Raw genomic sequence first — 27,796 nt, 5'->3', positions numbered from 1 at the left:
GCAAAGATGAATTGCATATTACGTACCTGATACTTTAGATGTGGACCTCAGGCTGTCAAACTCAGAAAAGTCATCTCTCACAGTCCCATTTAAATTGCTGAATGGGTCAAAGGATGGACCTCCTTTTTAAAAAAAAATAGAAAAGGAATGCTTAAAGTGAAAGTAAATAATATCATTATTCTCCAAAATAATCCATACACATCCTCTACTTAATGACCTTATGATCAATTTTGCATGAAATGGTTTCTTACTGTATATTTCTTTCTCTTTATATTGTCCTCAGTCAGCTCCCAAACCTCTCCTTTTTCCCCTCTCTTCCATTGGAATGAGAAGTGTGTATTAGTTGTGGTCATGTGCAGTCCTCTATGTACACTCAGGAGTGAGCAAGAGAGGGTGACTATATTCCTCTGTACATTGAGACCATGGAGAACGCATTTAGCCACCTTCTAATAGGAATCTGGAGATTTTTAGGGAGACTTGAGAGCAATAGAAGGTACTTAGGAACACATGCTTTAAAAGATTTTGTTAAGATCAGAGTTTAGTGTCACTTTAAAGGACAATTATAGCATACAACCTTGTATGGGGTTAATACCTGTAATGATGTCATTCAGTATATGTATTCCTTTTTTTTTTTATTTCAGATATTTTACATGCAGACCAAGCAAAAAGTGACAGTAGCAGGTGTTGGGAAGAACCAGAAGTTCCCCATCGCACTTTCATGATAGCCAGAAAACTAACTAAAGTGATTCAGCTACTTAGGTTACAAACTGAGGTTTTTTGGCCCATTCACATGAGCAGTGCCCTCTGAAGCGGATCTGGACTCCTTTTCTGAGAGCATTTGACAGCCTGGTTTAACCCATAAAAGCTGCACTACCATGCAACCAACACATGGTTGTGTGGCGGTTGTGGTGCCTCCCCATAGACCTGCATTAGACGTGTTCAGTAGCAGCAGCGCCCACCAGAAGCGACATGCTGTTTAATCCTTGCTGCAACTGTGGCACATTTACAGCCATGAGCAGAAGGGGCAATAAAACTACAGCATAAACATCTGGTTTTACTGTCCCCCTCCCTGACCACATGTGTGAATGAAATCTTGGTTGCACAGATTTACAAATACCTGTTGAAGCCATACTGCCATGTCAAGATCTGTGATAAGTGTAGTCCCTAATTCAGAACTATCCGAGGTCCCAGCTATAGGACCTATGTAGCAGTGACTGAGAGCCAGAGAGGGGACTTCTTGTTGTCTGTTCAGCCCAACAAGCTAAACAAAAAAAAACCCAGAATACTTCATTCACGCTACAAAGTGCAGATGGGCAAATCTCCTGCTGTGGCTCTTGTATATTAAAGCTATTGTAAAGGTTTTGTTTTTTTAATAACAAACATGCTGTACTTACCTGGTGTGTGCAGTAGCTTTGTACTGAGCAGTCCCAATTCTCCTTGGGTCTCCCGCAGGCTCTCCTGGTCCCTCGCTCCTGTCGGGTGCCCCCACAGTAAGTAGCTTGCTATGGGGGCACCCGCTGCTTCGTGTGTCCATTCACACACAGAGCCACGGCTCCGCTCCATCCTCTCTCTCTCTCTCCTCATTGGCTGACTGGCTGTGATTGACAACAATGGGAGCCAGTCGCTCCCGCTTGCTGTCTCAGCCAATGAGGAGGCAGAGACCTGGAACAGCTGAGCCTGTTGTTGACATCAGGTAAGTATTGAGGGGGCTGGGGGCACTGCTGCACATAGAAGGTTTTTTACCTTCATGCATAGAATACATGAAGGTAAAACACCTTGAGCCTTTATAACCACTTTAACTATTCTATTATCTGTCAAAATATTCGAACAGCGCCTGAATCTGATTGGATGCAGCTGCTATTCAGCTCACAATTTCATGCCCATCTTCTTCGATTCTTCATTCCAGGGATGATGGGCAGGAGGGAGGTAATAAAATTAAGTTACAGCAGAATTATAAAAAACAAAGACCGCTGTGTTAATATTAGTAACAGACTGCATCATGTAAGTCATTTTTTATCTTACACTTAGTTCCAATTTAGAATTGAAGCAAACTGTTGATCCTCAGAGTCATATGTAGGCACAGCAATTAAATCTAATTAAGAGAGCAATAAGTTTCATACTGATTTATATTTTAAGAATGAGCATTCAAATTCTTGCAAGCCCTCAGTGACAGGTCCTCTTTAACTACACACAGCTGTGTTTTAGTGCTCTGTGCATCTGTTGCTACACTGGAGTGCTCTCACCTGTGCTTGTGCTAGATTTAGTTGCAGGTCCCCAGGGATCTGCTGTAGAATTAGCTGCTCCCGAGGCAGGCAAGGGGGCCCAGGGGTCTTGGCTTTTGGGAAGAGACTGCCTTGAAGAGACCGTGCTTGATCCCCAGGGGTCAGAGGTGGCAGATGTCTTCGTACCTGCCGTATAAACAGATGGACGCTGTTAGCTCTGAGTGTTAGTGGCAGGCTGTGACATTTCACATGTAGGTATGGGCTTCCCAAGGAGGGAGCCAGCAGGAAGCACAGGCCTTCCCTACTAAATACATGTTAATTTCATGTACAAATAAAAGCAGCAGGGCTTGAATTCAGATTTCCGAACACTGCTAACAACTGAAAAAAATGGCACTGTTAGTCCTTGTTTGCTATAGCGCCAACAGGAAGCAATTTTGCAATTGGTCGGGTAGCTGCGATTTACCCATAGTGCAAAGTGGGCATCTGCCAAGATAGGATAAAGAAATAATTTGGATAAGTGGTTTCAAAACTGTGGCCCATTGTCTCTAATTGTCCCTTGGACCTCTATTCCTCCCACTAATACCAGTGATGGAGTACTACGTCTCCAACTCATGCCAATGATGGGACACTATTCCTCCAATTAATACCAATGATGGGGCACTATTCCTCCCACTGATACCAATGATGGGGCACCATTCCTCCCACTGACACCAATGATGGGGCACTATTCCTCCCACTGATACCAATGATGGGGCACTATTCCTCCCACTGACACCAATGATGGGGCACTATTCCTCCCACTGATACCAATGATGGGGCGCTATTCCTCCCACTGATACCAATGATGGGGCATGATTCCTCCCACTGATACCAATGATGGGGCACTATTCCTCCTGCTAAAACAATCATGGGGCACTACTCCTTCCACTGACACCAATGATGGGGTACACTTCTTCTCACCGATAACAATGATGAGGCAGTATTCCTCCCTCTGACACCTATGATGGGGTACTATTCTTCCAATGATGGAGCACCTTTCTTCCCACAGACACCAGCGATGAGGTACTATTCCTCTCCCTGACACCAATAATTAGGCATTATTCCTCTCCCTGACACCAATAAATAGGCATTATTCCTCTCCCTGACACCAATGATGAGGCAGTATTCCTATCCCTGACACCAATAAGGTAGTATTCCTCTCCCTGACACCAATGATGAGACACTATTCCTCTCCCTGACACCAATGATGAGGCACTATTCCTATCCCTGACAACAATGATGGGGCACTATTTCTCTCACTGACACCAGTGATAGTTCACTATTCCTCCCACTGTAACGAATGATGGGGAGCCGTTCCACCTACTGACACCAATAATGGGTAACCACTCCTTCTACTAACACCAATAATGGGGCATTGTTCTTCCTCCCACCAACCACAGGAGCCAGGTAATTTTTGTCTCCAACTAATCACAAAGCTGGGGGCATTGTTTGCACCCAGCGACCACTGGTACCAGGGCATTTTCTTTTCTAATTGTCCACATTCTATCCCCCCCCCACCTAAATTTTGAAGGACGGCAAAACAGGTCCTTTGTCTAGAAATTTTGCAGGTCCCTTGATTTAGAGAGATCGGGTAAGACTTTGTTGGTTCCTGCTTACTAAATGCAAACATCTTTCAATCTGACCTATCCACCACACTAAATATCTGGAAAACAAAAATGCTAATTAATACATTAATGAATACCTCAGGACTGGCCATGTGATCTCTTAATCATTGAAGATTCAGAGTTCAGGCACAGCCTCTAACTAGCTGGTTCAGCATGAACATGTAGTTACAGTCTTATAAGCCCCTTCAGTTGGGATCATGTGACCAGTGCCAGGGTATCTGGTCATGTGACCAACACTAGAGAGAGTTTTGGAGCAGCAGTTTCTTCAAGACAGTATTTCTAAATTGGATTTATTCTCTATATATACTATATTGACAAACGTATTGGGACACCAAATCGTAGGATTCAAGTGTTTCAATCACCTCCATGGTCACAGGTGTATAAAATCATTCACCTAGGCATGCAGACTGCTTCTACAAACATTGGTGAAAGAATGGGTCGCTCTCAGGAGCTCAGTGAATTCAAGTGTGGTACCATGATAGGTGGCCACCTGTCCATCCATGAAATTTCCTTGCTCCTAAATATTCCACGCTCAACTGTTAGTGGTATTATAACAAGGTGGAAGCAACTGGGAACAACAGCAACTCAGCCACCAAGTGGTAGACCACGTAAAATGAGAGAGCGAAGTCAGCGCATGCTGAAGGCCTCCAAACTTGGTGTGGCCTTCAGATTAGCACAACAACAGTGTGTAGAGAGCTCCATGGAATGGATTTACATGGCCGAGCAGCTGCATCCAAGCCGTACATCACCAAGTGCAATGCAAAGCGTCAGATTAAGTTTTGTAAAGAACGCCGCCACTGGACTCTTGAGCAGAGGAGACGTGTTCTCTGGAGTGACCAATCACACTTCTCTGTCTAGCAATCCAATGGAGGTGTCTGGGTTTGGTGGTTGCCAGGAGAATGGTACTTGCCTGACTGCATTGTGCCAAGTGTAAAGTTTGGTGGAGGGGGGATTATGGTGTGGGGTTGTTTTTCAGGGCCCCCTAGTTCCAGTGAAGGGAACTCTTAAGGCATCAGCATACCAAGACATTTTTGCCAATTTTATGCTCCTAACTTTGTGGGAAGAGTTTGGGGATGGCCCCTTCCTGTTCCAACATGACTGCGCACCAGTGCACAAAGCAAGGTCCATAAAGACAAGGAGGAGCCCGTTTGGGGTGGAGGAACTTGACTGGCCTGCACAGAGTCCTGACCTCAACCCGATAGAACACCTTTGGGATGAATTAGAGCGGGGACTGTGAGCCAGGCCTCCTCCTCCGACATCAGTGCCTGACCTCACAAATGTGCTTCTGGAAGAATGGTCAAACCTTCCCATAGACACCCTCCTAAACCTTCCCAGAAGAGTTGAAGCTGTTATAGAGTAATTGTGTATAGTGTAAAGGAAGGCGTCCCAATACGTCTGGCAATATAGTGTATTTAGTGTAGCAGGAGGAACAAGTTGGATGCCATCCTTAAAACAGGTCTTTTTATAACATATTGAGTGTGCAGTGAAGCATGTTGGGTTTCTCATAGAGCCAAATTTTTTTTGACATTTTTTTTTGTAATTTGTGTTACAGATTACAGGGTTACATGATGTGGCTTTTAAAATCAGAAATTGAGACAAGAATGTGGTCAGACGGATTCCCGTTTTAGGCATTAAGCTTCCTACAAATTTCAACAAGATCTTTTTCTGGCTACCCTGAGACTTTCCACTGAGGAATGTATCTGAACTGCCAGTACAGTGACGTCACCCTCTGCCGAATCCAACACTGGGCTACTGTGGAAAGGGAAAGTAAACAAAGCGGCAGGTGACTCAGTGTTACAAGTGGCTGAAAGAAAACTGGGAGGGCCGTAGCAACAAATCGAAATCCCCCATCATTTTCTCTGTAGGCAAGAACAACCAGCAACAGTTTGGGGACGGAAATATTTGTTATTATTGATTGATCCTTAAAGTGACATTAAACAATATCCTTATTGTCCAAAAATAACCCACACACATCCACTGCTTAACGTTTCTGTAATCTATTTTTCATTAAATGATTTCTTACTGTCCTTGTAACATCCTCTGAGTACCTGAATCTGTACTTTCTTCTCGTCATTTCTGTTTGATTGGAACAAGCAGTGCACCTTAGTTGTGGTCATGAACACTGTTCTATGCACACTACAAATCATATAGTCCATCTCAGGAGCGAGCAAGAGCAGGGTGGCTATATACCTACATATAGGACCATTTAGAACAAACTTAGCCACCCTGTAAAAGGATGTAGGATCACAGCAGAAAAAAAAGGGAATTTAGCAATTTCGGAGGCTGAAAGCCATATGGCCATATTTGGGCAATATCTTTTGTTACCTGCAGCTGCGGGGCAGGAATTTCCACCGCCTCAGCTGGTTGGGACAGTGACCTGTTGTAATGTGACAGCTTCTTGTGCCCAAACCTGAGCTTACCCTTACCCAGAATGCATCATTTTATGACACTTCTTGCTCTACAGTCTAGAATTATTTTCAATAATGTCACCCAAAAGAGACTGTAAAAATTGTAGTTGTGTATCATTACACCAGAGGCTGGTGGTGAAGTGCCCTCTTATGTAACATGGTTGATTGAAAAACGGCCACTTACATTGCTGGTCAGAGTAGAAGTGAACCCTTACACTAGTAGAAAAATACCCCCTAACATTGATGGTCAGTGTAGGGGGGGGGAGATCAAGATCCACTATTGCTTATAGCTCAAGGAACCCCTAGTAACCACTGGAGGAACCCTGGTTGACTTAGACCTTCAGACGTGTGACCAGTACGAAAGGGCTGAAGTAAAATTATCTCCAGGTAAATTTCTCTATACACAAAAGACTAAACTCTGGTTCACACTGCTGCAAATTCAGGTGCGGCATGCGATTAAAGAAAACATTCCTGAAGTTGCCTCTTATCTGTACTGTATTTCTATGGCACTGTCTTAATAGGTGTGATTTCAAGAAGCACGATTTGAAAAATAGTTCCTGCATTACTTTTTGACCACTTCCGTGCGATTAAACTCTTAGACTATAAGGTAAATGGCACTGAAATCTCACCTGTGTCCCTATCAGCTCTACTTTGTGCATTAAATGGGACCGAATCACACCACTTTGAAATCACATTTGGTGTGAACCAGGGCATAAAGGACAAGTTCCCCTTGCTTTAACATGCTACATCTGTACTTAGAGTGTAACATGTTACAGTACATCACCTGCCCGAACCCCCACCCTATATACATACAGAGATCTGTGAACGAATGGACTACAAGTGCCATCTACCACTGCGGCAGAAGGCTTGTAGTTCTCAATGAACTACCAGAGCGCTGATCAGCACCCTGCTAGTTTACTGACAGTAACTGTTTGCCCATACAGGGATATGGGCAGCCAACTCTCAGCAGTGTCTGTAGGAGTGATCCACTGATCATGGGTGCAATGGTCTACATGCTCAATTATAAAAAAAAAAAATAAATGTACCTTTTTTTTATTGCAAAAACGTGTGTATTTATTATTTTTTTTAAAGATGAACTTACCCTTTAACATAGCAAGCATTTGTATACAGGTCCACTGAAGACTGAAGGTAGATTAGTGCTGCAGTACCTTACAGGAGGTATCTAGCATGTGTACGTGTCACTTTAGATCATTCGTGTTCTGAACCAGTATTTACCAGAATGTAATCTTTTGCAGGCTAGTATTAAACAATATATAGACATCACAGAACCACATTACATGGCCGAAAAGAGCCAAAGGACAAAGTTTACTTACCAAAAGACTGCCAGGGGTCTCTGGAGGTAGGAGAGGCAGCAGTTGCCCCCCAAGGGTCAGGTTGGCTTTTTGATTTTGGTACCGATGCGGCTGCCCAAGGCTCGGATTTAGGAGGGGCTGGGGCCCCTGGAGGCAGTGCGTCTATTAGGTCCAACAACGACGGCTGCTGCTGCTGATAAAAAATTAGTAAATCAATGAGCATTGTAAATCAGACAAGAAGAGTTAAAGCCACCTATGGGCACAAGGTTATTGCTAGCCACTCTGGAAGGCCTTAACCATATCGGGTAACGGTGTCTATGGCAAGTCTAAGAAATCTGGGAGGGGGACACAGCAATCAGCTGTTCTAAATATTTTTGCACACTTTAAGGCCCCTTTCACATGGGGCAGACTCTACTTGCGATTCGCTTGCTCAGCAGAGGATCTGTCTGCTGATCCCTGCTGAGCAGGTGGATGACAGGTCAGTCTCCTCTCCACGTCTGCAGAGCATACACAGACACAGCCCACTCTCCGCTATGGGAGGTTGGATGTAAACGGACCACCTAACCGTTTACGCCCAACTGCCATCTGATCCAATCTGCCAGATGGAAGGGGAGCGGAATGTTTTTAGTGGATAGGATCAGATTGGATGTAGGCAGGTGTAAACAGACATATGTCCATTTATACCTGCCGCTCCATAGAGGAGAATGGAGGTTCCAATTGTGTCCGCCTGTAAAACAGACAAGTGGACCCGTTTGGAATGTTTGTGTGAAAGGGGCCTAATTGTGATTTTCTTTTTTTTTTAATGTAAAGTAATCATGCAGAAACTTTTTCATAATGCATAAACAAATTTGTACACATGCATGTAAAATTACATGAGAATGCAACAAATCGCAAGAATTACAGTGCATCCAGAAAGTATTAACTTTTGCCACATTTTATTATGTTACAGCCTTATTCCAAAATTGATTAAATTAATTTTTTTCTTCAACTTTCTACAAACAATACCCCATAATGACAACGTGAAGGAAGTTCATTTTGAAATCTTTGCAATTTATTCAAAATAAAAAACGAACGAAAAAAAACGTACATAAGTATTCACAGCCTTTGCCATGACATTCAAAATTGAGCTCTGGTGCATTCTGTTCCCACTGATCATCCTTGAGACGTTTCCACAACTTGATTGGAGTCCACCCGTGGGAAATTCAGTTGATTGGACATGCTTAGGAAAGGCATAAACCTGTCTATATAACGTCCCACAGGTAACAGTGCATGTCAGAGCACAAACCAAGCCATGAAGTCCAAGGAATTGTCCATAGACCTCTGAGACAGGATTGCATCAAGGCACAGATCTGGGGAAGGGTACAGAAAAATTTCTGCAGCATTGAAGGTCCCAATGAGCACAGTGGCCTCCATCATACGTAAATGGAAGAAGTTTGGAACCACCAGGAATCTTCCTAGAGCGGGCCGCCCGGCCAAAATGAGCGATCAAGGGAGCCATAGCCAGGGAGGTAACCAGGCACCTGATGGTCATTCTGAAAGAGCTCCAGCATTTCTCTGTGGAGAGAGGAGAACCTTCCAGAAGAACAACCATCTCTGCAGCACTCCACCGATCAGGCCGGTATGGTGGAGTGGCCAGATGGCAGCCACTCCTCAGTAAAAGACAAATGGCAGCCCACCTGGAATTTGCCAAAAGGCACCTAAAGGGACTCTCAGACCATGAGAAACAAAACTCTCTGGTCTGATGAAAAAAAGATTGAACTCTTTGGCCTGAATGCCAAGTGTCATGTCTGGAGGAAACCAGGCACCGCTCACCACCTGGCCAATACCATCCCTACAGTGAAGCATGGTGGTGGCAGCATCATACTGTGGGGACGTTTTCCAGCGGCAGGAACTGGGAGACTAGTCAGGATCGAAGGAAAGATGAATGCAGCATTGTACAGAGACATCCTTGATGAAAACCTGTTGCAGAGCGTTCTGGACCTTAGACTGGGGTGACGGTTCATCTTTCAACAGGACAACGACCCTAAGCACACAGCCCACATAACAAAGGAGTCGCTACGGGCCAACTCTGTGAATGTCCTGGAGTGGCCCCAGCCAGAGCCCAAACTTGAACCCAATTGAACATCTCTAGAGAGATCTGAAAATGGCTGTGCACCGACGCTTCCCTTCCAACCTGGTGGAGCTTGAGAGGTACTGCAAAGAAGAATGGGAGAAATTGCCCAAAAATAGGTGTGCCAAGCTTGTAGCATCATACTCCAAACAACTTGAGGCTGTAATTGGTGCTAAAGGGGCTTCAACAAACTATTGAGCAAAGTCTGTGAATACTTATGTACATGTGTTTTTTTTCGTTTTTTATTTTGAATAAATTGCAAAGATTTCAAAACAAACTTCTTTCATTGTCATTATGGGTTATTGTTTGTAGAATGTTGAATCCATTTTGGAATAAGGCTATAACATAACAAAATGTGGCAAAAGTTAAGCGCTGTAAATACTTTCTGGATGCACTGTATATCTTGTCTAAGTTTAGTCTCAATGAGTGCTTTAAAGCGGTAGTAAACCACAACTTGAAAATAAAAATTAAACAATTCCCTGCAAGGTAATGTCATAATGTGTTAGTATGCGTCACATACTAGCCCATTATGAAGGACTTGCGTTAAAACGAAGCCCTCCAGTGGGGGCTGTCACAGCTGCAGAAGCTTCCATCTTCACCTGGTCTTCCTTCCGGGTTCTCAAGCTCTGGCCGTCTGACTGGCCGAGCTGCAATGACGTCACATGCGGGAGTCTCGGGCCACAGCACAGTGCTCTGAAGGACTGGCACAGGTATGCCGTTCCTTCAGAGCGCATGCGACGCCTGTCAAATAGAGCGATTATCTCCTAAACGGTTCACATTTCAGAGATATTAATTGTACCGTCAGGTAAGCTTTATTATAAGCTTACCTGTAGACAATAGATACAAAAGTAGGTTTACTTCCACTTTAAAAGATTTTTTCCCACTAAAGAACTAAGCAGATTATTAGAAATGTCTGTCCATGAATTCTAGACACAAAAAAGGCTGTCTCACTTGTTCTACTCAGTGCGAAGTGACAGGTTTGGAGCTTAAATGGGTCTGACTAACCCCCGGTTCACATGTATGCGGCTGTACGGGCCACGTTTTGCGCAGGCATGACAGCCTATTCATTTAAATAGACTCCCGTGCCCCGTGACACGCAGGGAAGAAGTCCCTGCACTTCTTCTGAAAACACAACCCACATGGGAACCTCGGTTCCCAATACGGTTGCATTCTCCAGTGCGGGCGGCGTGCTATTAGAACTAATGACACCCTCCCGCAGGTACGCATTTCTCTGTGCGGGTGATGCACGGATTTTTGTGTGGATCTGCAGCCGCACCACCCGCACATATGTGAACCTAGCTTTAAGGAGAAGGGGTGCTCCAGCATGGCAGAGGAGAACTCAGCTTAGGCTGACAGCACTGCTTGGGATTTCAGTGCAGGAGAGGTAGCGTTGTCAGCTCACTACAGGACGTTCATTGGATTCATTTTCTGTACTTACAAAACACTGGAAAGTGTGAATGCATTGCACTGATGTATTGCATATTTTTTAAACTTTTGCCCAGCTATACACATTAAATTGAGATTCATATTTTTGAAAATTCCCTTCATGGCTGGTTCTCTTTAACAGTTAAAATTAAAGCAGAATTCCATGATTTAAACACATCCTCCTTTACATACCAATTTTCTTCAAGTCATCTTGCCTGTCCAATGATGTGATCACAGCTTCCTTTCTTTCAGTGGGGGGTGGGCATTCTTCCAGGACTGAGCAGTATTCATGTAATGATGTGTGAGTGCTGCTCAGTCCTGGAGTTCTGTCAGCCTATCCTGCACAATGACCCATCACCTAGGGGGGGTTAATGTAAATGACAGACTGAGCTCACAGGGAGTGAGCAGAATGACAGTGTTGTTTTTTCCTGAAGACTGCCAGTCCTGGACCCAGAAGGAAGTCAGGGGCAGCACTGAAGCACACAGGAGGATGGGAACCAAAAAATCCTGGATTTCTACTTTCAACTGTCTGCTTTATTACAGTAGAGACTGTCCACAAGTCTCCAAACCTGGGCAGCTGTTTCCCCTCCCAGCAGTGACCTGTGCTATTGCAGCTTTTGTTCGATAGTAGACTTGTTCATTTTCTAGGTTGCCAGAGAAATGGGGACTGTTCTGCTCTACGAAGCATCCCACACCCTTGTTTCTGCCACTGTCCTTCCTTTCTCTGTCACTTCTCAGAAAAATCAAAGTAGGTCACTTGTAATGCTTAGAGGAGTCTTACCGATTTCTTTTTTGGCCCTTTGATGGTGTCTTTCCTACTCTCCTCTAAGGCCATCTGAAGCCGCAAATCGTCACCCCGACGGATTCGCTCTTCCTGAGGAGACATAAAACAAAGTTTAATTTACCTCCAGAAGATTTACTTTAACTGACAATTGCACAGTCATGCAATACTGTACATAAATTAAATTTATATCATTTTTTCCCACAAATAGAGCTTTCTTTCGGTGGTATTTGATCACCACTGGGTTTTTTATTTTTTGCACTATAAACAAAAAAAGGCTGACAATTTTGGGGGGAAAAACAGTATTTTTTACTTTCTGCTATAAAACACATCCAGTAAAAAAAATAAAAAAAATCATAAATTTAAGCCAATATGTATTCTGCTTCATATTTTTGTTTAAAAAATCCCAACCAGAAGTGCAGAATCATGTATATATACAGTGAAGGAAATAAGTTTTTGATCCCCTGCTGATTTAGAATGTTTGCCCACTCACAAAGAAATGATCAGTCTAAAAAATCGAATGTTCGGTGTATTGTAACACTGAGGGACAGAATAGCAACAAAAAATTCAAAAGATATGCATGTCTAACAAATGATGACTGATTTGCATGTTCATGAGGGAAATAAGTATTTGATCCCCTATCATTCAGCAGGATTTCTGGCTACCAGGTGTCGTTCATACAGGTAACAAGCTGAGATTAGAAGGAGTCTCTTAAAGGGAGTGCTACTAATCTCATTGTGTTACTTGTATAAAAGACACCTGTCCACAGGACCGATCAAACAATCAGATTCCAAACTCTCCACCATGGCAAAGAGCTGTCCAAGGATGTCAGGGACAAGACTGTAGACCTACACAAGGCTGGACTGGGCTACAAAACTAACGCCAAGCAGCTTGGTGAGAAGATGACAACAGTTGGTGCAATCATTCGCAAATGGAAGAAACACAAAACAACTATCAGTCTCCCTAGGTCTGGAGCACCATGCAAGATCTCACCTCGTGGAGTGTCAATGATCATGAGAACAGTGAGGAATCATCCCAGAACTACACGTGAGGATCTTGTCAATGATCTCCAGGCAGCTGGGACCACAGTCACCAAGAAAACAATTGGTAACACACTACTCTGACAAGGACTGAAATCCTGCAGTGCCCGCAATGTCCCTCTGCTCAAGAAAGCACATGTCCAGGCCCGTCTGAAGTTTGCCACTGAACATCTGAATGATGCAGAGGAGGACTGGTTGAAAGTGTTGTGGTCAGATGAGACCAAAATCGAGCTCTTTGCCATCAACTCAACTCGATGTGTTTGGAAGAGGAGGAATGCTGCCTATGACCCCAAGAACACCATCCCAACTGTCAAACATGGTGGTGGAAACATTCTGCTTTGGGGGTGTTTTTCTGCTAAGGGGACAGGACAACTGCACCGCATCAAAGAGACAATGGACAGAGCAATGTACTGTCAAATCTTGGGTCCCTCAGCCAGGGCATTGAAAATGGGTCGTGGATGGGTGTTCCAGCATGACAATGACCCAAAACACACGGCCAAGGCAACAAAGGAGTGGCTCAAGAAGAAGCACATTAAGGTCCTGGAGTGGCCTAGCCAGTCTCCAGACCTTAATCCGGCTAAAAATCTGTGGAGGGAGTTGAAAGTTCGAGTTGCCAAACATCAGCCACCAAACCTTAATGACTTGGAGAGGATCTGCCAAGAGGAGTGGGTCAAAATCCCTCCTGAGATGTGTGCGAACCTGGGGGCCAACTCCAGGAAACGTCTGACCTCTGTGATTGCCAACAAGGGATTTGCCACCAAGTACTAAGTCATGTTTTGTGAAGGGGATCAAATACTTATTTCCCTCATGAACATGCAAATCAGTCATCATTTGTTAGACATGCATTTCTTTTGAATTTTTTGTTGCTATTCTGTCTCTCAGTGTTACAATACACCGGACATTCGATTTTTAGACTGATCATTTCTTTGTGAGTGGAAAAACATTCAAAATCAGCAGGGGATCAAATACTTATTTCCTTCACTGTGTGTGTATATATATATATACGTGATTCTGGAGAGAGCAGCCGCCCTGTAGCAGTAAGAATAGTGCTTTGTGTACCCCACCATTATGAGGGGTCCCTTTTACTTTCATAATCACAGACATAATAATCAGAAGACTTTTCCATTATCCATTCTCTTGCACTTTTTTTCCTCTAAAATTGGGAAGCATTAGGACTTCTGTCTTTTTTTTATTTTCGGTGTCCTTGCAGGATAGATTTACCAATTTTATTTGTCTTGGTGACCATTGTGATTGGGAAAAAACCTGGGAAACTTGGCAATGTTTTACTTCCTTGGCTGGAGTTCCACTTTAAAGTGATACTTGAGGCAATTTTTTTTTAAAATAACAAACGTTATATTTTCCTGCTCTGTGCAGTGGTTTTGCACAGAGCAGCACCGATCCTCCTCTTCTTAAAAATCAAATTTCGTCATAAATTTAGGCCAAAATGTATTCTGCTCCATGTCTTTGCTAAAAGAAAATCCCAAATTAATTGGTTTACGTGAAAGTTATAGTGTTTACGAATGGCAGTATAGATACTGGGATTATTTTATTATCATTATGTTTACTAGTAATGGCGGCCATCAGCGACTTATAGCGGGACTGCGGCGGGCATTTTAGACACTGAGGTGGAACTGACTTGGTGTCACTGACATCCCCAGTGACACCAATAGTGATTAGTAATACAAAAAAGCACTGACACTGTACTAATGGCACTGGGAAGAAAGGGGTTAACATGAGGGGCGATCAAAGGGTTAACTGTGTGCTGGGTGTGTTTTACTATGGGGCGATGTCTGTGTGCTTCACTATAAGCACACTGCTTTGGATGGCTGTGCTGTGCACAGCCATCCAAAGCAGCGTGCCCGAGCTGACAGGGAGAAGAACTGTTAGTAAACAAAACAGTTGTCCTCCCCGTCAGTGATCCTCGGTAATCACCGGACATCGGTGAGTGATCACCGGCAAGAACCCGCACAGCTGTGGCTGTGAATGGCAGCGCAGATAGAGCACACGTGCGGCCTCTACCCGGAAATACAAAATCACGTGTGTATATATATACATGATTTTGGGCACTTGTTCCGCCCTGTAGCAGTATTTCTGCTATACGGCGGTCAGGAAGCGGTTAATGTGTGTCTTTTATACCTGCATGGAGTTCAGATTTAATGTTAAAAGCATTGTGGCAGGTTGAGCACACAATTTTTTTAATCGACAATGCCAACAGCGAATATACAATAAACAGTAGACCTGGCACGAACGTAATTTTCCAATGAAACAGTTCAGTGAGGCTGATGTGAGTTGTAGGGAAGTAGACACAGAATGAACATGCTGTAGGTAACCTGAACCTTCTCCAGCTCACACAATATTAGCCGCTCTCCTTCAGCTCATTTTCAGTCTGAGTGAATGCAGTCACTGCTACCATGTGCAAATCTAGTGGCAATGATCAGTGGTCTGTCGGTTTTCTAAGATTTAGGATGAATGCAAATACGTGGCTGACTGAAATGGCAACAACACTATTCTCTGTTGCCTGTATTCATTGTCAGTGAGCCCCGGGGTTATCACTTACTTGCTCTGCCACCTCCCTGCTCATGGCGAGTGCCAGCTGCAGCTGTAGCTCCTCCTCTCCACTTGTCTGAGGGCGAGCCTGTTCCAGCTCCGAAGAGACCCGGGGGGACGTAGCTACAGGAAACAAACCAGCAAGATAGTAAGACAATTTCACTTTAAAGTGGACGTTTCATCTGCTTATATATCACCTTCCCTGGTCTCCTCCACCAACATGCTAATACAAGTTTTAAGTAAAATCTTAATACATTTTCATTACATACCTTATTACAGGCCCAGGGACCTCACCAGGTCTCTGTGCTTCTCTATGCAATGCAGGCAGATTGTGCCTTTTGGGAGGAGCCAGCAAGGTGCTGTACATAGTTTCCTGAGAACATCACATCACCCTGTCCCAGTACTCTTCTCAAGTGCCCCTGGCACTGATGTAGGCATTTGGTGACTCTTGGGAGGAGTTATGCAAATATCAAAATGCTGGGTGAAAGTCAGTCAGGAGTGGGCTTTTCTATGTAGACCACCCTAGGTAACACCCACATGTGATGCTGAGCCTCCATGACCAAAAGAACTGAAATCCAGTGAATGAAAAGGAACTGACCAAGGACAGTCAGGCTGAGCTACATAATGCTGAATGTCATCTAGCCAGGAAATGAGGCGGAGCTCTATCTGACTGACCACAGCATCTAATGCACACCGTGAGAAGCTCACAGTATGCAGTGAAATCAGAGTAAGCCGTTTCAGTCCAGAAGAAGAGCCGGTACAACTGTGCCAGTACTGAAGGGAAGGCTGGAGGTCAGCTTTAAATGATAAGTTCACCTTTGGAACATGTTACGTGTTCCACGCGTTTTTAGGGGTATAAAAATGGAATTTTAAGCAAACTTTTGATTCATTTAAATAGATTTTTCTTTGTCCAGATTAAAAAAAAAGGATCACACCTTTTCATCCATTCATAATGCCAACAATTATTTTTCAATTTGCATTTGTACAGAAATTGAGGTGAACATTTCAGTGAGACGACAGTATAATTTATTTATTTATTTCAGGTACTTATATAGCACCATCAATTTACGCAGCACTTTACATATATATTGTACATTCACATCAGTCCCTAACCCTCAAGGGGTGTACAATCTAAGGTCCCTAACCCTCAAGGGGCGTACAATCTAAGGTCCCCAACCCTCAAGGGGCGTACAATCTAAGGTCCCTAACCCTCAAGGGGCGTACAATCTAAGGTCCCTAACCCTCAAGGGGCGTACAATCTAAGGTCCCTAACCCTCAAGGGGCGTACAATCTAAGGTCCCTAACCCTCAAGGGGCGTACAATCTAAGGTCCCTAACCCTCAAGGGGCGTACAATCTAAGGTCCCCAACCCTCAAGGGGCGTACAATCTAAGGTCCCCAACCCTCAAGGGGTGTACAATCTAAGGTCCCCAACCCTCAAGGGGTGTACAATCTAAGGTCCCTAACTTACATTCACATATTAGGGCCAATTTAGACAGGAACCAATTCACCTACCAGCATGTCTTTGGAATTTGATCTCGGTTCTGATTGTCATTGAGATCCAATTGAGCAAACACATGAAAAGTAAGCCAAGCAGAAATTCAGATTAAACGTAAGTAACAAAAATGGATTATGGCCATCATAAGATCACCGTCCTCACACGCTGCCCGGTCTCCAGTGTATGGGTGTATCGTGGGACCGTGAACAACGGGATGGACAGAGAGACCTGCCTTTCACACGTTTGTTTATGCATCCGCACAGCTGTCTGAGGGTGCTGCCTGCCAAACCATCAAATGATCCATGCAAGGCCTCAACATGAGAAAATCTGGGAATTACAGAACGCTGACTCCCCAGCACTGACAATTTTAGAAAAAGGCTTAAAATACCAGAGCGCCCCAGAGACAGGAAGCAGGGGCAGGGTTATTGGATGTACGGGGTCACTAGGCCTCATTCCCGGAATTCCTATCACAGAAAACATGTAGAGTTGCAGTGTGCTGCAGATTCTTGCAGCGCTGTACTGCGTACTCCATATTGGGTCTTCTCAACGCCCTTCAACTGTGTAACCCATGTGCCTCATGGGGTGGGCACCCCAACATGTGTAAATTTAGTTCCAATACCCCTATTTCTCTATAGATGGTCTGCCTCTCTTGTTTTTAGTCATTCAAAATGTCTTCTGGCCAATGTGTACATATTCATCTACAGAGGGCAGGCTCAGGATTCTCTATGTAATCAAACTTAAAGATATATAAACCCAGCATTTCATATTGCTGACATGTAACTGCTGTACCATGTACTTGTATGAAAAACGTCTCCTGTTCTCTTCCTATTGCTTCCTTTGTGTGAAATCCCTGGTCTTTCTGCCAGTCCCTCTGCTTTCCTATTGAAACTGACCACACTAGTTAGTAGAGTACAGCGTGGTCAGTTCTCCAAAGATCAGACTTGTCCTGACACCCTCCACCCCCTGCACAGCCGTTCACTGGAAAGTTCAGTGTGTTGCTATTTCTCCTCCCCCAGCTCCTAATGCAGCTGGGAACAGAAGGAATGTGATGACTTAATAAAAAAATGAGAAGAAAGGTTTTTATAATTTTTTTTATAATTCATTTCTATTTTAAACTGAATGGGCTGTTTTACAAGGTGAGGGTTCACATGCACTTTAAGGCCTTATTCACAATCTGTCCGGGGCCGTATACCGCTCAGAGCATCATAGTTCTTCAGTTGGTGGGGGATCAGCCTGTACAGATCAATGACAGGTTACAATGTCCACACAAGGAGTGACTACATGCGGTTAGGGATGAGCAGTGCTGTACACAGGCAGATTGCATCCAAGACCACTCATGTGTCCCTAACTCAGTGTTTCTCAACTCCAGTCCTCATGGACCCCCAACAGGTCATGTTTTCAGGATTTCCCTCAGATGAACCGGCTGTGGTAATTACTAAGGCAGTGAAACTGATCAAATCACCTGTGCAAAATAATGGAAATCCTGAAAACATGACCTGTTGGGGGTCCATGAGGACTGGAATTGAGAAACACTGCCCTAACTGCAAGCAATTAATCCATATGTGATTACGTGTGGACAGCTCGGGAGCTTGTCAGCCTGTGATTGATTTGTAGAAGATGAGTGGCCTCAGCTGATGGCAAACACCTGGCTGTACCCTCCGCCCCCGGGCAATAGGGGATCATGGGGCCCCTGTGTCCTTGCCCAAACTCAAAAAAGCCTATGAAAAAGGTACCAGGGGCATCTCATGGGGCCCCCTACTGACCCTGGGCCCTCGGGCAGTGCCCGAGTTTACAAATGGTCAGTCCGCCCCTGGTACAGACCAATGAAAAAAAAAGTAACATGTTGAATTTTTGCAGTGTTGTAACACATTGCAGCGCATAGAATTACACTAAGGTCTTATCCACACGAGGTGGGTGCAGTGACTCGAGTTTCCCTGGATAGGATCAATGCCAGGCACCTCAATATGTCTCCTCTTCACACTGCACTGTAACACGAGGACCGTCACTGTGGTGTGGGAAACCTCTGAAGGCTTCAAGTACTTCTATGCACCACAGCTTGGCATAGAAATTAATTAAATGTCATTTTCACATTTCAATAAAGTTTAAAAAAAAAGAAAACAAAGTACACAGCATGACGCTTAAAGTAGAAATATAGGCAAAACTCTTTTTATTTAACTTTGTATAGAGCATGGGGGGTTATAATTATTTCGCCATCTGTGTCCCATTGTGGAGATTTCCCTTCACATCCTGTCCCATAGCCAAACAGGAAGTGAGGGGAAATCCCTGCAAATTAAGGGAATTCCTTGGGGACCCCATGTCACCAGAACTAGTGTCCCCATTGAAAGATTTTCCTTCTATTACTTTTCTGGGGACAACCCAAAATTTGGAATTTTCTGTACTTTCAATGATATTGGTAAACAGAAGAAATAGAGAGGGGGAATCTCCCTATTGGGGGCACAGACAGCAATAAAAGCTGACAGGCATTCTACTTCCTCTGCACTCTGTTCAAAACGGGGAAAAAAAGGTTTTGCCTTTAGTTATACTTTAAGCCCTGGTTCACACTGATGCGGTTCGGAATTCACAGCGGTTTCTGTGCGAATTCCGCACTGCATTACAATCGCACCCCGTTCATACGAACCGATGCGGGTGTGTATGTTAACAACACCCCAACATCGGTCCGCAAAACGCTGTGCGATGTGCACAATCAGATCACATAGGTGTGAATACCCATGTGATCTGATTCCAGTGCGGACCTAAAAAGGGGCCTGCATGTTTTTGGTGCGGGTGCAGTGCGAATAGAGCCGTACAAAATGTATGGCTCTAATCGCACTGCATACAGATCACATGTGATTTGTACAGGAGTGCGGTTCCTATAAGGTTCACATGGGATTTACTGCACCGCTGTAGTGTGAACCTAAGCTTAGGCTCCATGCACACTGGCATAAAGAACACTGCTTCTAGAGGAGTTTACCATTTTGTCTGTAGAAGCAACTATTGTCCTATGTATCCATGTACATTAGGCAGTCTAGATGCGTTTTTTACGCTCAGCATTTAGAGGCAGAAAAAAACCTTTCTGTTTTGTGTTTTTGGGCTCGTTCACACTTGGCTGTTTTACCAACGCTTGCCAAACGCCCCTATAGCGTTTGGCAAGCGTTGGTCCAGCGTTTGCGGAGCGTTTTTTAAATGCCGCATGCGCGGTTTAGCGGAGGTTGCTAGGCGTTTGCCGAGCGTTTATAACGCCCCACAAACGCCTATAATGCAGTTTGAGTGGTGTTACCGCTCCGCAAATGCCCCGCAACTGCACCGCAAACGCCGTCCGGGCGTTTGCGGAGCGGCACCATAGACGAGAATAGGAAGCTTCAACGCCTCCTGACTCGACCAGAGGCGTCCGTTTTGCCGCAACGCGACGCAAACACCCCCGTTAGAACAGTACCATGTGCTGTAATGTGCAGAATTGGCAGAGGCATTTGGGAAGCGGTAAAAACACTTCCCAAACTCCTCTTTGCCGCCTGCACACAACGCTAGTGTGAACGTAGCCTTTGAGAGCAGCTTTCTGGCAGAAAAAAAACGCAAAACGCTCCTAAACACTAGTGCAAAAACCCGCTGAAAATATTTGCAGGTTTTTTTCTGCTAAGAGCAGTGGCATTTATTTAAGCTAATGTGCATGAAGATTAAATGCGCATCGCACCGTCCCTTCCTGAACCTTTACCTGACAGCTGCCTGCATGGCAAAACGCTGTAGCCAGTGTGAAGATTTTAACAACGCATTGCAGCGCATGTCAGCACGCCATCGCACTACACACAGGAGCACGTGTTGTGTGGTGTGAACTTCTTAAGATTAACTTTTATTTTAGTTTTTGAGCAGAGAAGTTAAAATTTCTGTCAGATTTTAGCTTCTCTTCATTCCTTGTTACTGTGACACCTGTACAAAAATTGGGAGTAGTAGTTGTCACCAGGAAAGTACCAACAGTAATAAAAACATTGTCATAGGTACCCGTCCTTGCTGTACTAATATTTTTTATTTTTTCTCCAGGTCTCCCATGAAGAGATTTCCTGTCCTGTCACACCTGCGATCCTTGGCACTGTTGGCCAGCTGAACATGTATGGCAGTATATGTGAACTAAGAATCCCTGTTTTCATATTATATCCAGTATAATAGGATGCACAGGGTTAACTCACGCTTTAAACTTTCATTCCTGTTGTTGGTGACAACAAGCCAGCAAGAGGATGGCTAGAAAGGGCAGATAATGAGACTCACCTGTTTCCATGGCATTGCTCCATCACTGGCCGGATGGGTGAGGCGTCGCACCCTCACTGACGGAAACGCTGCGGAATCTCCCTCACCAGCATGGGAACGGCATCTAATTCATCCAGCCAGCAAGGGAGTTTCACTGTGGAAATGTGTGTATTTATCTGCCATCTATAGCAAGTCTGTCACTGCCAAGTTGTCATCAGTGACAGGATCACAACCATTCCCCGCTCTACCCCAAAACTAAATAGAAAGTTCTGACTGGAGTCGGGCTCATACACCTCGATTTTAAATGTTCTGTCCTGAGGAAAGGTTTTCCTTGACTCACATTGTTGTGATTGCGGAAATAAAAAAAAATGGAGAAACAGACGTGCATTGCCTCATGTATTTATTTTTATTATTATACAGTATTTATAAAGCGCCAATAATTCGCTCAGCGCTGTACATTACAAAGGGGGACAGAACATGTGACAGAACAATACCAATACAATGCAAAACATGAGGGGATCGAGGGCCCTGCTCCTTGGAGCTTACATAAACTTTATTGCACCACATTAGGCCGTGAGCGTTTACACACAATGAACCAGAAAGTCTGAAGGGGTTCTAAATTGTGTACCAAGAAGTGCTGGTGACAACAAAGACAGGTGATTATATACCCAGGCCTCATGCACATGGACGTTTAACAGTTCCTGTGTGTTTAGCCATAAAATTTGCACTATATATGTAATGTGATTATCATAAATAAATGCGCTGTGGAGCGCTTCATCCACTAGTGTAAATTACATCTGGATAATGACGTTTAAGGTGCAGAAGTGACACAAACAGATTCAAAGTCCGAAACAAATCAGGTGTTTTGGTTTTTGGACTTTGAATCTCTTTGTTTGTGTCACTTCTGCACCTTAAATGTCATTATCCAGACGTTATTTACACTAGTGGATGAAGCGCTCCACAGCGCATTTATTTATGATAATCACATTACATATATAGGATGATATATTCAGTTATTTCTATTCAGTGCTGCATTTATACGTATATTTATTTATGGGAAGGACTTTGAGGTTTTACATTCATGCTAGCTGCTCGTCATATTTTACCTAGCGCTCGTTTAAACTTTTATCATAAAAGTTGCACGTCTTTGTGGCGCCCGGGGTGGTGCATGTGTTGCAAACAACCACCAATGTGAGTGAATGGCTGTAGGTGGCTGTGCTCAGGTAAACATCGATGACTTTCACTTTCACAGCCATTCATTATATTGGTAACTGTACGCAGCTTATCAGGCTCCAGCAAGCACCAAGGAGTTAATTCCTTAGCACACATGAGCTCCTAAGTATCTCTGGGCATGATTCACATGTCTTTGTTGTCAACAGCATGGCTTGGTACAAAAGGAAGGGCCCTTGGTACAAAAGGAAGGGCCCCTTCAGACTTGCCTGGTTTGTTGTGGTTCTTAGACACAAATGAGGTGTGATGCGTTAGTGCAAAGCATGCTGAAAACTTGTAACAATTTTTGAATAAGAGCCCCTGTCTGGTTTTTAATGCCATCCAGGCCTTCACTTCCTGTTACAGCCCCTCATTTCCTGTTCAAGTGACTTTGGGTTACCAGAAAGAAAATAAGGGGAAGTCTGCAACAGGGACACAGGCAGAAAAAAAATGAATACATCTGACCTTCGCCTACTTTATTGAAAATAAAAAAGGAAGTGTTTTTATTTCTGTGTTTCTCTTGGAGTGTTTCCCTCACTTCCTGTCTAGTATAATGTTGTCAGCAGGACAGGAAGTGATGGTAAATCTCTCTGTGAGAACCCAGACTGCAGTAAAAACCTGACAGGGGTTTTACCCTGCACTTGATTCAAAAGAAAGAAAAAAAACATTTTGGCTGGACATATATTCTAAGGCAACCAATTCATTTGGAATGGGTTGCCAACACCCCAGATAATCTGGATGCCAATTATTGTTCATGTAGCACACCACAACAAGGCATGGACATGTTTCCTGCTACTGTAATCAAGCATTGAGATTCTACTCTAATGAATGGCCATGCAACACTATGCACAAACCGTGCTTTTCATTGCTGGTTACCGCAAGGGAATGGAGCTTTGGGGCTCATTCACACTCAAGCGATCCATTGTGTGCATTTACATGCTTTACAGTATGCGAAACAGTGTATTGCATTGTTGAATGGGGCAGCCCATTCAACAGATGAAAAACATGCATGACCCCTTTATGCCAACACAGCACACCACAGAACATGGTAAGTGCATTGCGTTGCACTCTGCTGTACAGAACATTGGGGTGCCATTCAAAGCAAAGAGCACAGCATATAGATCAGGTGCATTGCCAGTCATTTTAGTGTGTGTTGCCATAACACACAAGTGTTACCGGGGCCCTAAGGGCCAATTCAAACTGCCGTGATACATTAATGCATTTTATGCTGTGTGTCAACGTGTGTTACATTAAGGCAATCCGTTCAAAATAAATGGACTGCCACTGCAAATAAATGCACCTTAGTAAGTTGCTGATCCCTGCACTGCACTTCTGTTGACAAGGTGCATTGTGTTGCCGTTTATTCTTATGCATCAGTTACTGTAAATAAGTTGTAATGTCCATCTTGACAGGTTCCCTTTAATAGTTTGCACAGTACTTTTTGTGCTTTGCTATATTAAAGTGGTTGTAAAGGCTCAAGGTTTTTTTCCTTTATGCATGAAGGAATAAAGCCTTCTGTGTGCAGCAGAGCCCCTTCAATACTTACCTGAGCCCCACTGAGATCCAGCGATGTGCACGACAGCCTCGACTGTCCCGGGTCTCTGCCTCCTCAATGGCTGAGACAGCCAATGGCTCCCACTGCTGTCAATCACAGCCAGTCAGCCAATGAGAAGAGGGGGCAGAGCCAAGTTGCGGCTCCGTGTGTGAATGGACACAGCGGGCAGCAAGTGCCCCCATAGCAAGGTGCTTGCTGTGGGGAACCCGACAAAGGAGAGGCCAGGAGAGCCTGCAGGGGACCCAAGAAGGAGGATCCAGACTGCTGTCTGCAAAACCACTGCACACAGCAGGTAAGTATGACGTTTGTTATTTTACAAAAAAAAAATAATTAACCTTTAAAGTGCTTCCCTCTAGCATGCTTCCATCTTGGTTTAATAGTCATGGTTGGTTGTCCCTGGCCTCCTCCACAGCAGCAGAAATGAATTCCAAACTCTGCTAATCACTAAAGCAGGATTCCCATTGCACCATCTGTCTCCTGTCCTTAGTGTTTGCTGTGCCAAGCCGGCAGCCAGAGTGGGCACATGTCACCGGCGGCAGATTATCGCTGCCTCCACAGGCTCTATTTAAAACAGAGCTGCTGTCTAGATAACAATACCAGTACATTTATGAAAAATGTCAGGTTATGGGTATTTGGCAAAGAAAATTACAAATCAGTTTTATTCCAGCGTGTTCATACCAGCAGGGGTGCATTATGCTCCGATATAACATGCATCCACTGGTGGGCGTTGTGTAGGGCGGTGTGATGCATTGTTACAACACATCATACTGTTTACTTTTTTTTAACTAAATTGAAGGATCACAAAATAACATTTATTTCAAAGCTACACATCACAGTGACACACACCACTGCAAATGTATGGCATGAACAGCGCGCACAGAAAACTACCGGTATTTCTTTTCTGTGGGCCCTTGCATTGTGTTCAACACACCTGGTGTAAACAAGCCTTTATCCAGGGATTTTGTATTTGGGAAGCTATGTTACATGTGTAAGGGCTTCCTTATGTCCCGAACTTGTTACAACCCATGTGGAAGAAAAATATATTTTAAAAATATTCTTCCCAAATATATTGACATATATTTGAAACACTACAATTTGGCCATATTCAATATATTTCAATAAATATACAGTTGTGCTCAAAAGTTTGCATCCCCTGGCAGAAATTGTGAAATGTTGGCATTGATATTGAAAATATGACTGATCGTGCCAAAAAAAGCTCTTATTGAAGGATGATGATCATATGAAGCCATTTATTATCAAATAGTTGTTTGGCTCCTTTTTAAATCATAATGATAACAGAAATCACTCAAATGGCCCGGATCAGAAGTCTCCCTCCCCTGGAATGTTCGGCCTTGGTGCAGACACACAAGGTGACACACACGGGTTACAATGCCAATTAGAGGTTAATGTCCCACATCTGTGGCTTTTTAAATTGCAATTAGTGTCAGTGTATAAATATTCAATGAGTTTGTTAGCTCTTACGTGGAAGCACTGACTAGGCTAGATACTGAGCCATGGGGATCAGAAAAGAACTGTCAAAAGTCCTGCGTAACAAGGTAATGGAACTTTATAAAGATGGAAAAGGACATATAAAGATGTCCAAAGCCTTGACTGTGCCAATCAGTACTGTTAAATATCCTATTAAGAAGTGGAAAGTTCGGGGATCTCTTGATACCAAGCCAAGGTCAGGTAGACCAAGAAAGATTGCAGCCATAACTGACAGAAGAATTGTTTGGGATACAAAGGGAAACCCATAGGTAACCACAAGAAAAATACAGGCTGCTCTGGAAAAAGACAGTGTGGTTGTTTTGAAGGAGCACAATATGATGACACTTGAACAAAAATGAGCTGCGTGGTGGAGGTGCCAGAAAGAAGCCTTTACTGCATCAATGACACAAAAAGGCCCGGTTAGGCATGTCAAGGTGTTGTCAGGCATATTGTAACCGGGCTTTTTTGTGGCACTGGTGCAGTAAAATCTTCTTTCAGGCACTTCGACCAAACAGCTCATTTTTGTTCAGGAAAGATTGCAGCCATAACTGACATAAGAATTGTCCGGGATTCAAAGAAAAACCCACAGGCAACCTCAAAAGAAACACAGGCTGAAAAAGATGGTGTGGTTGTTTTTAAGGTGTACAATACGGTGATACTTGAACAAAAATTAGATGTTTGGTCGAGGTGCGAGTATATTTATATATATATATACTCGCACCTCGACCAAACAGCTCATTTTTGTTCAAGTATCACCGTGTATATATATATATATATATATATATATACACACTGCATGTTGAAATACATTTTTACTACAAAATATATGAAAAATATTTTTTAAAATACTATTCAAAATATACTGTATGTCTTTAAAAATACAAATCTGCATTTTTGGAATGCATTTACAAATATATGTAAAAATATATGTTAAAATTACTTATTTATATGTTAAAAAACAATCTGAAGAATATATTTAAAAAATATATATCTGTAAAAAATATTTGTAGTATTTCAAATATATGTCAATATATTTGGGAAGAATTTTTTAAAATGTATTTTAAATATATTTTTCTTCCATGTGGGAAAGGCTACACCCCCTAGTGGGTGATGCAGGCTCCCGCGAGACGGGGAGTCTAAGAACCAGTCTACTTTTACCACAGCTCCCAATGGTGGAGATGGGTATGTGTGCTGGTACCATGTCACGACCCCAGGATCACCCTACCAAGGGATCCACAAAAGAATAGTCAGGTCACAGCAGGCAGCAATAAAGGTTGAAGTTGGGTCCAGGCAGGAGACAAACACAACAGAAGTCAGATCAATAATGAAACTTGCAATCGGAAGTATAATATCACGTTTTTACACAAACAGGGTAACTGGCAAAAAAGACACAGAACCAGCCACTTCCAGGACTGATGCTCAAGCCCTGGTTCACACTTGTAAAGGTCATGCCACCCGCATTTGTGCTGACATGGCAGCCCATTCGTTTGAAAGAGCTGTCGCGCCTGCGTTCTCCGTAAGAAAAAAGGTGCATGCGCCTTTTTAAAAACGCAACCGCAAAAAGAACAGCCCCGCGCGTCTCGTAAGAGCAGTGCTATTTGGCTGTGATTGCTGGAACATATGCGATTCCCACACTTGCAACCAGTCAGCACAGTGTAATCCAGGGCTAAATACCCCTCTGGGTCAGAGGACCCACCCAGCATTGTTTTAAAATGCGCTGGTCCTGGCAGGGATTCTGTGAGAACCAATGGAAGTGCTGGTAGAGATTTTCGAGTGCCATTGATTTTGCACCAAGCTATTTCCCTGCGGTTTCCGCACCTGCAAACGCACTTCATTTTTCGATGCATTGGGGTGTCATTCAGAGTGAATGACAGCCCAGAGCGTTTTCAAACAGCAGCGTGTTTTGACTGCGAGTGGTTACAGGTGCGGGAATTGCTGCAATTGCTGCAAAGCACTTAAAACATGTAAATACGCACATTCAATGGTCATGTGTTAAATAATGCACTGTGTGGATGGGCCCTAACTATCCAAAACCTAAATTGTTGTTTTTGTTTTTTTTTAAAAAAAAAAGCACTTTAGATACACTTAAAGTATGTGCCTTGCTCATGCTAAAGTATTAGGCTGTCCCTACAAAAGACACCCCAGACATCCACACTCTCCTTACCACCGATCTGCCACCAGATCACCCTGAAATTGTGCAAGTTTTGACTTTCTTATATTGAACCCAATAACAACCGGATATAGTGAATGCAGGGTCCGGGAGATCAGATATAGTGAATGCAGGGTCCGGGGAGACCGGATA

At 43.7% G+C, this 27,796-nt stretch overlaps 1 protein-coding gene across 9 annotated transcripts in view; it reads right to left on the bottom strand.

The window, feature by feature from the left end:
• Nucleotides 1–27,796, bottom strand: part of EPN2 (epsin 2) — a 96,940-nt gene that overhangs the window by 18,815 nt on the left and 50,329 nt on the right. For 5 of the 9 annotated variants that reach the window (XM_089656020.1, XM_089656016.1, XM_089656014.1 and 2 more), the window contains 5 exons: nt 15,521–15,633; nt 11,924–12,016; nt 7,629–7,800; nt 2,244–2,408; nt 27–122 (listed from right to left, as the gene is read on the bottom strand). In XM_089656020.1, coding sequence (XP_089512146.1) covers nt 27–122; nt 2,244–2,408; nt 7,629–7,800; nt 11,924–12,016; nt 15,521–15,633 — 639 coding nt within the window. The remainder of the gene's footprint in view (nt 1–26; nt 123–2,243; nt 2,409–7,628; nt 7,801–11,923; nt 12,017–15,520; nt 15,634–27,796) is intronic. The other 4 variants (XM_089656021.1, XM_089656018.1, XM_089656019.1 and 1 more) reach the window with 2 other exon arrangements.

Source organism: Staurois parvus, unplaced genomic scaffold, assembly GCF_062004578.1.
Source record: "Staurois parvus isolate SC_StPar_1 unplaced genomic scaffold, SC_StPar_1.0 ptg000882l, whole genome shotgun sequence".
Lineage (NCBI taxonomy): Eukaryota > Metazoa > Chordata > Amphibia > Anura > Ranidae > Staurois > Staurois parvus.
Note: the sequence above shows the minus strand (reverse complement) of the source record. Positions and strands in the feature narration are given on the sequence as shown.